The following is an 11875-nucleotide window of genomic DNA, read 5'->3' as shown; positions in this document are numbered from 1 at the left end:
ATGCACACACACACACACACACACACACACACACACAAACTTTGTGTGTGTGTGTGTTTAAATATGAAGCTCAGGCATTCAGTGACGTTGCTATGGTCAGACAGGTTGGACAGGTTTGTGGGTTTCTGTCAACATGCGCTGGTTGTCGTATCCTACTTCATCAACACACACACACACACACAAACAAACACACATTTTTCCCAGTGAGGATCAGAATCTGGCTTTCAGCCCTATGAAGTGTCTATTATGTTTTTTTACAAGAATTGTTTTTCATTAAAGAAAATTATGTTAATATTTTTTTTATTATCTATTTATAGTAAAATTTCTTGTAGTGGAAGGTGTGCTAGTTTCAGTCCTCGCTTACATTACAGCCGTGATCCTTCCAGTTTCTTTCTACTTTAATTAAGAAAACGGAAATGCAGCTTGTGTCTCAGTGAAACCACGAAACACAAAGTTATTTTTTTTCTGAGGACTTTCCCTCAGGGTGATGCAAAACCTTCAAATTCAATTCTATAAATTGCTCCGTATAAAAAAAAAAAAAACACCTGGTGACACTTAATCATTAAGAAACCTTGAGGAGGCATCTTCATCCTTAACACCTGTTGTCCAATCCTTATACAATATATGGACACAAGTTTGTAGACACCTTTGTGCTTCTTGAACTTCCCAAACAACACTGAATCCCCATTTGCTCTTATAATCAGTTCCACTCTCCTGGAAAGATGTTCCACTAGATTCCAAGGAGATTTTGTGGAGATTTTTAAAATGTTTTTTAATGTTGATATTTACATTATTGGAGCATAAACAAGACAAAACTGACCAAAAATCTAGGGTTAATTCTAAATTCTAACTTAGAATAAGATGAATAAAAATTTAGTATTTCGCAATATTGTGAACAATTTTTTAGTAAATGTACTTTTGTTTTTTTCAAGTAATTTTTGCCAATTGTCTAGTTTTATGATACATCAAAGCAACTTTTACTCTTTAAAATCTACTACATTTATGTAAATATGTACCTTTTTTCCCACTATATATTAATTGACAATGAAAGTTACCTATTCTATTTTGCAGTCAGTCAGTCAGCTGTGAATATTTTATTTCACTTGATCTAAAAATAATATTTGTAGATTGAATACTAATAGCTCTTCTACTTTGTGACATGCTAGCATCATTTTATTTGTTTTAACCTGGTTAGAAGAATTGCTTCACTACTTTGTCTTTTTTCAAACGACTTGTTGGTATATTGAAGAGGTTGTTGTGTTGTTGGTTAATGCAGTGTTGAGGTGTACAATTTGATTTTAAAAATCTTTTTAGTAGCATATCAAGGACTAGTGTAGTCTTTACAGTACACCCCCCTAAAATATTGTATTGTATGTGTTTGAAGTATCCACTGTATGGTGCATGAAATGAGCAGTGAAGCATTACTTTAACATCAGGAGTCACAAGTTTCCTCCTCTTTTATGCAGATAAACCAGTTGGAGCACATAGCATCCTTTGGGCAGGTTGTAAATTCTCTTGTTTGGCTAGTCAGGTTTTCATTTGAGACGCAGCTTGTAGAAAAGAAGGAAACCTTGCGCTCGGAGACTCATCTGCCCCACGTATCAGCCACCATGTCCTATGTGGCCGGGTCGTACGCGGGCAAGTCGTACGCAGACAAGTCGTACGCCGACAAGTCGTACGCCGACAAGTCCTACAGGGAGAGCGCATTGACGGGCTACGATGAAGCAGCCAAATCGGTGTACGAGCAGCAGCTCTTGAAGGAGAAGAAGAAGCGCAAAGAGGCGATGCACTGCGAAGTTGCCGCTCTCGTGATCGGATTCGTGGGTCTGATCGGCGTCGCAGCTGTCACAGGCCTCCCCATGTGGAAAGTGACGGCGTTCATCCAGGAGAACATCATCGTAATGGAGACACGCTGGGAGGGCTTATGGATGAACTGCTACCGCCAGGCCAATATCCGCATGCAGTGCAAAGTGTACGACTCCTTGCTCTACCTGCCTGCCGAGCTTCAGGCTTCCCGAGGCCTAATGTGCACCGCCGTGGCTTTGACGACCATTGCCTGCATCGTCTCTGCCGTTGGGATGAGGTGCACTCGCCTGGTGGACTCGCGGCCACGTGTCAAACACATCGTCCTGGTCTGCGGCGGATGTCTATTTCTTGGAGGATGTATCGCCACTTTGATTCCCGTCTCTTGGACGGCCAACGTTATCATCAGGGACTTTTACAACCCCTTGCTGATTGACGCACAGCGCAGGGAGCTCGGCGAGGCACTCTACATCGGCTGGGTCACCGCTGCGTTATGTTTCATCGCTGGGGTTATACTTCTGTGCCGTCATGCTCCAAGGGTCGAGGAGAAAGACGACGTTGACTCTGTCCTGTACAGAGCCCAGTACACTCCCTACAGCAACAGCTATAACCCTGGATATACCTATCAACCAGCCTACAACTACCAACCGGCTTACGGGTACCAACCCCCTTCTGTTTCCTACGTACCAAGCAGATATTGAAGAAATCGCATTTATAAAATAGGCCTAAGATTTTTACAGCATCTTGGATCCAACTGATCAACATCCTGGCATTGTATAAAATGATGGTAGATTTTTTTCAGGAATTTTAACCTTTTACAAAAAGTTGCTTTATTTATCAAAATGTATTAATCAGAATCATTGTTGCACCTATAATTTTTATTTTAAGGGTAAAATTGTGTTTGCCAACAGTCCTCGCCTTGTGGACCCCAACAAAAATATTTAGACAGTGTGTACAAATTAAACAAGATGCCTTCCAGGAAAACGGTGACGTGACACCCTACGGACATTGAACACATACACACCCATACTATAAGAAAAACTCTTGTAAGCGCTTGTCAAAATGCTGTAATATATTTTTCGATTTTTATCTAGGAATAAGTGTCCTTTTTTTATGTTTATACCATTTCTTGAAAATAAAATTTCACACAACTACGAGAATTTTTTTGTTACATAAAAGACGCAGTTAAAAAATTAATCCATTGACTTTATACGTCATATACAATGGCCCCAAGTGTTTAAGTTGACTTTATCCTGATACCATGCTGTAAAAATAATTCCAATTCAAAAGCTCACCACTTCTGGCTGAACCTGTTTGTGTGGTTAGGTTAAAGAAAGAAGAAAAAGAATGTGATTGTTTTGTGGCCATCTCCAACCTATTGACACACCTGGAATTCAAATTTACCTGCAGACACCGAACCATGAGTACCGGATATCCATCAACCAGATATCCATCAATGACAACTGCCAAAATCTGACAGGAAAGTGTATCGGCGGATTCTCTTTATTAGTGGTTAAAAACCAAACAAGCAACGATTGGATTAGACTGAAGTTGGGGTTAAACAAAAAGCGCTAAATATACTACATCAGTATACCTACACATTGAAAAAATGTGGGGGTTGGGGGTCGGCACGGGCATATAAGCAAAAAAGAAGTTCCCTCACTCATACACTCAGAAAAGAAGGGCAGGGTATCAGTACCCTTAGCCAAGGAGTTGTTTGGTTCTTGGTTCTGAGAGTTTAATAAATTGTGCACAATGATGTATTTAATTGTGCAATAAATGCATTTAGGATGATATCTATATATGAAACGTATTTCAGAAATGTATCCAGATTTGTGGACTGCTCTGAGAATATGACTTGAAACTAATCAATTGGGGAGACATTGGGTCATGACGTGGTTCACTCAGGGCCTCTTTAAGCTAAAACCAATATTAGCACTTGGTGGTATCTACTTAACACCAGCATACAGTTTAGCATCAGTTCAACAGCAAATTGAACATTTAAAAAGGAATAAATGATGGAAGAAACTCCGGACTCTTACTCGCCACAACACCGAGTGTAGCTCTACTTTTACTCGATTTTAAAGCCACGATGTACCGAACATCATGCCACGATATTGAAGAAAATGTATAAAAACAATATGGATAAATAAAACAAACAAAAAAAAAGAATGAAGAACAGGAGAAAGGCCACACCACAGACAGGATTCGCATTTCACATCGACAAATCGAATGAAATCGTCTAAATTGGCTGTGCGAGCGTTCAAAGTACTGCATTCAATTCGAACAGAATATACCTTTAGAGAATCTCCCAGACATTGTTTAATATGTAAATCCCTGCTGCTGAGATGCTCCTGTGTCTCTCACGGATCATGGAAACTGAAACTTAAATCTGGTTGGATTTATTAATGCACCTTACAAATAATAATAATTAAAAGCTTCTTTCTATTCCTATTTTTATTTACAGCATTATCATAATAGGCTGTATATGAACTTATTGTAGTTTTATTTAAAATCAGTCATTTGAATACCCCATATAAGCAAAATAGTATGATCCTGGTTTCATAATACTTATGCAAAGATTCGACTGTGAGATTGTTTGTCAAATCAGGCTCCTCCTATCGAAGCATCGAATCTTTGAGTATTCAGGGTCACCCCTAATCAAGTTCAATCCCTTTTAGAGTATGTATCACCATCAATATCGAAGAAAACACCACAAGATTAACATTAAGATTAACCACAGACTCAGTCAAGACTGACTTTTAAGGGGTCCAAATAGTCAAAATCAAGACTCAAAAACTATCAAATTGACAAGATTCAAGCCTAATTTACACTACAGAGGTAGTTGTGGGGGATGTGGTTGCTCAGTGGTTAATGTGTTGGACAGCTCGGAAGGTTGTTCAAATCAGTACCACCAAGCTACCACTGGGTTAAGGGCAAGGCCCTTACATAATTGTAAGTCATTCTTGATAAGAGTGTCTGCCCAATGCCATAAATGTAGTTAACAGTAAACAGTAAAACATCACTGTTTTGTTTTTTGTTGGCCTTGAAAGCTATTGGCTGCCATGTAAATTATTCAAGTGAGTCAGCAAAACATCCTGTTCAGAGAAAAACATCACATTGTGTCTCTGAAGTCTGGAGACAGCAAAACACAGCAGTTGTTAGTTTTTTTATTTGTTATAGAAGTCATCAAAAATTATTCATTTCTCATTGCTGACTAGAGTCAAGCATATAAGGTTTTTACATAATATTTGGAGATATGCTAGCTGTTAAAACAAGTCAATAATAGACAAGGAGGAGTTAGGAGTCCAGAATGTGTGACTAAAACATACAAACACCTTGTTTATTTTAAGCAAAGACATGTGCAGACCTCAAAAGTCAAACTAGTGGATATAAACTGTACATAAAACCATTTCTTTCCTGGTTAATGTGTGCCGGATATCATCGAAGCGCATAATCTGTTTGTGTTAATATTCGACCACAGCCTCAGAATATTAGGCGCAACAGAAACAATGACCTCCATGTGACTCTTGGATTCTATGTGTGCCTGTTGTTTAGGATCAGTAGTGGTTTTGGTGAGTTGCTTCCTGCTCCTCCTTCTCCGCAGGTGCAAATGAGCTTAGCACAGAGGGATACAATTTCACAGCAACCACTTGGAGATCCCGCCCCATGCCTCACTTCGATACGGAGGCGGCATAGGGGGGCAGGGAGCAAGTGCACATGACTGATTCACTGGGACTGCTTCTTCGCCTGAATACAGTTCTCCACTAGACGACAGGAGACAAGAAGAAGAAACTGGTGTTTTGTTCCGGGAAGGAGTACTATTTTTATTTTCCAGTTCCAAAAATGATCTATGGTCATCCCTATTGAGACCAAAAGTCTTGCCAAGCATCTATCCAAAAGGAGAACAAGCTGAGATGGCAGGCCAACCGATAGAGCTGGCAGCACTAGTCCTGTCTCTATTGGGCTTAATAGGCGTCGCGGCAAGCACGGGGATGCCCATGTGGCGCGTGACTGCGTTCATTGGTGAGAACATTATTGTGATGGAGACGCGCTACGAGGGCCTGTGGATGAACTGTTTTCGACAAGCCAACATTCGCATGCAGTGCAAGGTTTATGATTCACTCCTGGCCCTTACGCCAGACCTCCAGGCTGCCCGAGGCCTCATGTGCTGCTCGGTGGCACTGGCTGCCATTGGCCTGTTCGTGGCCATCACAGGAATGAAATGTACTGCGTGCATACAAGACAACGACCGAGCCAAGCGTATGGTCCTCATCGTGGCTGGCTCTCTCATTATCCTTGCCTGCATCTGCTCCATTATTCCTGTTTCCTGGACTGGCAACGTAATTATCCGTGATTTCTACAACCCCCTCCTGATTGACGCCCAGCGACGGGAGCTTGGCGAGGCGCTCTACATCGGCTGGGTTTCCTCTGTGCTGCTTTTTGCCGGAGGATGTATTTTCGCGTGTTGCGGCGGCTCCCAGGAGAAACGTGCCGACCAGCCTCGCTACGCTTACAACAGGGATGTGCCGTATATGGCGTACCAACCGCAACCAGTGGCATACCAGCCCAGACCTGCAGCCGCCTACAGTTTAGCGTCCAGAGAGCCATCTTTTATCCAGACATCCACACAACCATCCATCGCTCAGTCATATAGACAGCAGAGCTTCATCCATCCGTCTAGGCAGCAGAGCTTCATCCAGCCATCTAGGCAGCAGAGCTTTATCCAGCCGTCTAGACAGCCATCAGGTCGGAGTGCTGTTGCCTATCTATGAAAAAACGGCAGGATGAGCCCAAACTAACGACTGAATAAGGACAGAACAGAGGATATGGTAACTAATATGTGTATATACGTGAATATATCCTTGTTTACTTGGAACTAACCTCACTTGACAAATATTTTTTTGATCTTTAACCCTTTCTGTCAGTGTAAGTCTTATGTAAGTAGACGAAATCTGCTAGATGACTAGATATTCTCCTATTTGAGTTATAGAGTGTATGCATTTGTATTATTGGGGGTTTTTTTGTATGTTTTTTATCATTAGCATTGTGCTAGCACTTGTATTGTCTTATTAAAGAATAACTTTTTTTTTATTAATAAGGGATGTGTATAGAAGGCGAGACAAGTTGCTTGCATTCAATTTTGTTTTTATGAAACTCTATGTGGCTTTGTGTGCACCAGGGTCTTGGTGATCTGTGAGCCCTGAGGTGAAATGTAAGCCTATTAGCATACGTTGTCTCAAATTCTTAAAACAGACACTCCCTTTACATCCACAGAAACCTAACAAGTGAAACGGATCCAGAAGAACAAACAACCAATAAACCTTTTGGACAAAGACACACATTGTTTTTTCTTTATGTCAAGAGTACAGGCTTGGCTTTTGAATATGTTGATAAAAGATGCAATATCAACTGCAAATATTTGTCTGTTTCACTGAAAAACTGGACATTTTGGCGTGAATGCTTGCTCAGGTCATCAAACTTATCGTCCATATGGGTTCCTGTAAAATGTTTTTGTAAATCATTCCAAAAACGGTTTAATCACTTAAAAACTGGGTAGAAATACATATTTTTTGCTCGTGTTTGACACATATTTCTTCATAAATACATTGTAAATTATTGAAACCATGTCGATATTTGGTGCAGTAACATTTTACAGTCAAAAGATCACATATTTTGTCAACCTTAACTCCATTTTGCGGCTTGAACTTATGTTAGCATGAAAATCTTTTTGCTAACTCCACAGTTATTGATTAAAGCAAAGGAAAACAATACTGAGAGAAATATTATTATATTTATTATAATTATTAATCCAAAAAATCAAGGGAGCAAACAGAGAAGCTGAAAAAAATCATTTTTAAATGAGAGATTGGAGATTAGCATGAATTTACAAGGCAAATGAAGAGATGAGGAACAGGTGGAAATGTCCTTCAGTAAACAATGGCTCTTTATGCAGAGGGAACATCAGTTTCAGTAGGTATGTCCACAATATGGGTCAGTTTTAAGGCATACAGTAAAATACTGTAGGCCATCTGCTGGGTTGCACAAAGTTTTGGCACCACCGAGTACCACTGTACCTGAGAGGATGGTGAGAAGGTGTTGAGAGGAATTCAAATTCATTTTCAATTGGTACTCATATTTAAGAATATTACTATACAATCGCATATGTGATTATTAAAATAAATGCTATATTATGATATTTACATTAAAACTGATATCCAGATCACATTTTATTATCGCAGTGGTAATGTTTGACTTACACCAAGATGTTTTTTGCAAAGTGTACATTTGTATTGCACTTAAATGTTCACAAGGGTTACAGTGGGCTTACACTAAAATGATATTACCATGGTTACCTTTAACTTACATTGAAATTATATCACAATGGTTACCTTTAACTTACATTTAAATTATATCACCATGATTACCTTTAACTTACATTTAAATTATATCACCATGGTTACCTTTAACTTACATTTAAATTATATCACCATGGTTACCTTTGACTTACTTTAAAATGATATCGCCATAGTCAACTTAGACTCAAATTAAAATAAAATTGCTATAGTTACCCTTGTCTTACATTACAGTGATCATGGTTACCTTTGACCTTTGTCAAAATGGTTACCTATGACTTACTGTGAAATGATATCACCATGGCAACATTTCACTTACTTTAAAAAGACAACACCAAGATTACCAATGTCTTACATTAAAATCATATTGCCATGGTTACCTTTGACTTACATTAAAATGATGTCCCCATCGTTGTGTTTAAACGAGTTGAACGAGAGAAAAAAAAAAGAGTTTATCTGAACCCAAGACTGGATTTATTTCCTCCCCTGAGGTCTTATGCAGTTAATGAACTTAGAGCACACACACTCAAACACTCACATCTCTAAGCTGCTGTATAACTTAGACTGTAGGTGTATTTGTGAAGTTTTATTCATAACCCACATGAGCAAATACACAACAAACATGCGCTCAGCAAGAACCCTCATCATCCTGAACCAATCACGAGAGGCTGTATGTTTCCCATAACAAAGAAAAAGAGACAAGAGATACAAAGAAAGGGTAAACTTTACATTCATCATTCTGGATCGTCTTTCTCTGTTCACTGTAATGTTCGAGTCTACTGGGTTTGCGGACAACTGTTTAATGATGGGAGAACACCTAACAGAACAAATCTAAAAACACCAACTGATGTTTGAAACCGACGGAAAGGTGCCTCCAGGTCGTTAATTGGGGGCTTACGTCATCTGATTTCTGCTCAGAAGGGATGTGTTACCCTTGAAGGAGTTTCAAAAGCAAGGACTGGAACTTACTGGATTCTTAAGCTCTCAGGTAATGAATTACTCAGCTGCGTGCACACTCCAAACCTCGCCCTATGATAGTTCCAGAGATTAAGGAGGGACATTCTCCCATATTTTTTGAGCAGTGGTGGTCAGAGAGTGTGTAAATTCACCGTCTGCTAGGGTGAGGTGCTTGTTACGGGACCTGTACTGTTTTGTGGAGATCTGAGAACAACGTGTGTAGAAACGATGGCTGAGGGGGTGTGCGAGCTCATTGGCTTTTGGCTGGGCGTCGTGGGTCTGATCGGCGCTTCAGCTGTGACGGGTCTCCCCATGTGGAGGGTGACTGCGTTCATCCAGGAGAACATCATTGTCATGGAGACGCGCTGGGAGGGTTTATGGATGAACTGCTACCGCCAGGCAAACATCCGCATGCAGTGCAAAGTGTATGACTCACTGCTCTACCTGCCACCGGAACTCCAGGCTGCCCGGGGTCTTATGTCCTGCTCTGTGGCATTGAGCTTCCTAGGACTGGTGGCCTCCCTGCCAGGTTTGCGCTGCATTTCCTGTTTTTCTGATCAACCACGAATCAAATCTCTCTGCATCATAGTCGCCGGCTCAATGGAGATCATGGCTGCCATTTGTGTCCTCATTCCGGTCTCCTGGACGGCGAATTCGATCATTCGGGACTTTTACAACCCGCTGTTAATCGATGCCCAACGCAGGGAGCTCGGTGAAGCTCTTTTCATCGGCTGGGTCACAGCATTCATCCTCGTTTGCTCTGGCGTCGTCTTCCTCGCATGCCGGAGCAACCAGTCGAATCGATCCTACCAGCCTGTCTACCCTAAACCATTCAACTTCCCGCACGTCATTCCAACCCCAATCGGCTCAATTTCCCACCAGCCTTTACTTTTGAGCCACAGCTTTTCCTCTCAGCAGCCGTCTCCTTTGGCATACAGCATCTCTGGAGCACCTCCTGGTGGCCAAGCTTCACTCTACAACGTTCCCGTGGTGTATCCTGCTAACATGATGCCTGTTCAGCATCACTTGCCAATGCACAGCTCGCACAACTCGCCAGTTGTTTCCATACCAATAAGACACCTCAATTCCAGCATACACTCTGCCCACCTCCAATCCATACCTCCAACTGCAGGGTTTGATGGGACCATGGTCAGTACAAGGAACACAGGATCACACCATTCCTTCAGCACCCACTCAAGTTCGGGAGTATATATCTGAACAAGTGTAATGTAATCATATTTTGATATTATATGAAATTATAATTGTCATACCAATAGAAAGTTTAGGGGATTCAGAGTTACACAGCTGCTCAAGCTGTTTTTCTCCAATTTGTCTCAAGAATAATCTTTGCCTTTGAGCCTACCAGTGTGCGAGATGAAGTTTTTCAACATTTCAACATTGATGCATCGTTTGCTAAAAATTGCTTCTTCTTTTTACATTGTTTTTTTTTTTTTTGGCTATTATAATTTTGGTTGCCAAATATTCTGTCCATCCTGAATCCACATTGGCTTCACAGTGACACACTTTCCCAGACAAATTGTGCATTTGCGCCCCGGCAATATATTTATCGCAACTTCTATTATACCATTTAAAATATTTACGATATGAGACTTAGCAGATATTCAAAACTTACCCTCGATAGGAAGAACTTTTAAATGCAAATATTTTAACTGGTTTCTTCTACACATTCACTGCAAAAAGCCCCTTCAGATGTGGGGATTGATGCTAAAAATTCTCCTCCATTATTAAACTAAATTGGCACCAGGTGTCTTGAAGTCTGTCTGATGCAAATTTTCGAAGTGCGATTTGATTGGACAGGAAGCATGGGACTGAGAATTCTCATTAGCCAATCACGTTGACATCTAAAGTAGCGTAATCAAGAAAAAGTACACTGCATAAAGTTTTGTTAACATTTGTCACTTTATACCACTGTGCATTAGCAAAAGTGTCCCCTCTTTAAAAAAAAATTAAAAGGGATAAAAAATATGGACTGGAAAGTATTGAATTTTTCATTGTACCTCACTGTCCTTGTTGTATAGTTCACATGATTAAATAACCAATCAGTGCATATTTAACAATATAGCATTCTAGACTACTACTTCTTCTTCTTCTTTCGACTGCTCCCATCAGGGGGCGCCACATCGGATCATCCGTCTCTATACCCCACCTGTCCTCTACATCTGCCTCTTTCACACCAACTACCTGCATGTCTTCCCTCACCACATCCATGAACCTCCTCCATGGCCTTAAAGCACCAACCCGAACCTCCACTCTCCTCCACTTCTCTTTTTCCTGCCGTCCCTGTCGACGTCTTTCCTCCTCCCTTTCTCCTTCCAACGATGTCAAATAATGAAGTGTTATTCATCGTCGTCTCTAATCGTTCAGAAAGAACACAAAGTGATCGATCTACAGTATGTTAAAAATAGTTTGCTCCATTTTATTAGCCAATTAGCCAAAGCTGGGGATCTGAGTGAGGACCACTCGCTTCATCTGAAGATGGTTCCACTGGACAGTCTGCATCGATGACCAAGGACTGTAATTGCCACGGAAAGTTTTGCGCTGATCGATCAGTGAACAGTTCATAACCTCAATAATGATGGAAGTCTAACAAATGGACATTCGTTGACCCCCGGATGAGAATGATGTAATAATAATAGGGGATGAATAAACTTATAGGGGCTCATTTATGAATTTGAAGGAATACAACCATTCTATCTATTTATATAAAGCTATTTTGAGGACAATGTCCACAAATACAA

The 11875-nt window shown here is 40.6% G+C and overlaps 3 protein-coding genes across 3 annotated transcripts; all 3 read left to right on the top strand.

Annotated features, from left to right (window-relative positions):
• The first annotated feature begins 1502 nt into the window (after positions 1-1502).
• On the top strand, positions 1503-2957 carry cldn8.2 (claudin 8.2). Its single transcript, XM_046863723.1, has one exon. The coding sequence runs from the start codon at positions 1611-1613 to the stop codon at positions 2502-2504; it is 894 nt and encodes a 297-aa protein (XP_046719679.1). The 5' UTR covers positions 1503-1610; the 3' UTR covers positions 2505-2957.
• A 2018-nt stretch (positions 2958-4975) lies between these two features.
• LOC124394614 (claudin-8-like) lies at positions 4976-7143 on the top strand. Its single transcript, XM_046862973.1, has one exon. It carries the CDS (start codon positions 5721-5723, stop codon positions 6576-6578), a length of 858 nt encoding a protein of 285 aa, XP_046718929.1. The 5' UTR covers positions 4976-5720; the 3' UTR covers positions 6579-7143.
• A 1736-nt stretch (positions 7144-8879) lies between these two features.
• LOC124394613 (claudin-8-like) lies at positions 8880-11813 on the top strand. Its single transcript, XM_046862972.1, has one exon. It carries the CDS (start codon positions 9345-9347, stop codon positions 10332-10334), a length of 990 nt encoding a protein of 329 aa, XP_046718928.1. The 5' UTR covers positions 8880-9344; the 3' UTR covers positions 10335-11813.
• The last annotated feature ends 62 nt before the right edge of the window (positions 11814-11875 follow it).

Source organism: Silurus meridionalis, chromosome 12 (genome assembly GCF_014805685.1).
Source record: "Silurus meridionalis isolate SWU-2019-XX chromosome 12, ASM1480568v1, whole genome shotgun sequence".
Taxonomy (NCBI): Eukaryota; Metazoa; Chordata; class Actinopteri; order Siluriformes; family Siluridae; genus Silurus; species Silurus meridionalis.
Note: the sequence above shows the minus strand (reverse complement) of the source record. Positions and strands in the feature narration are given on the sequence as shown.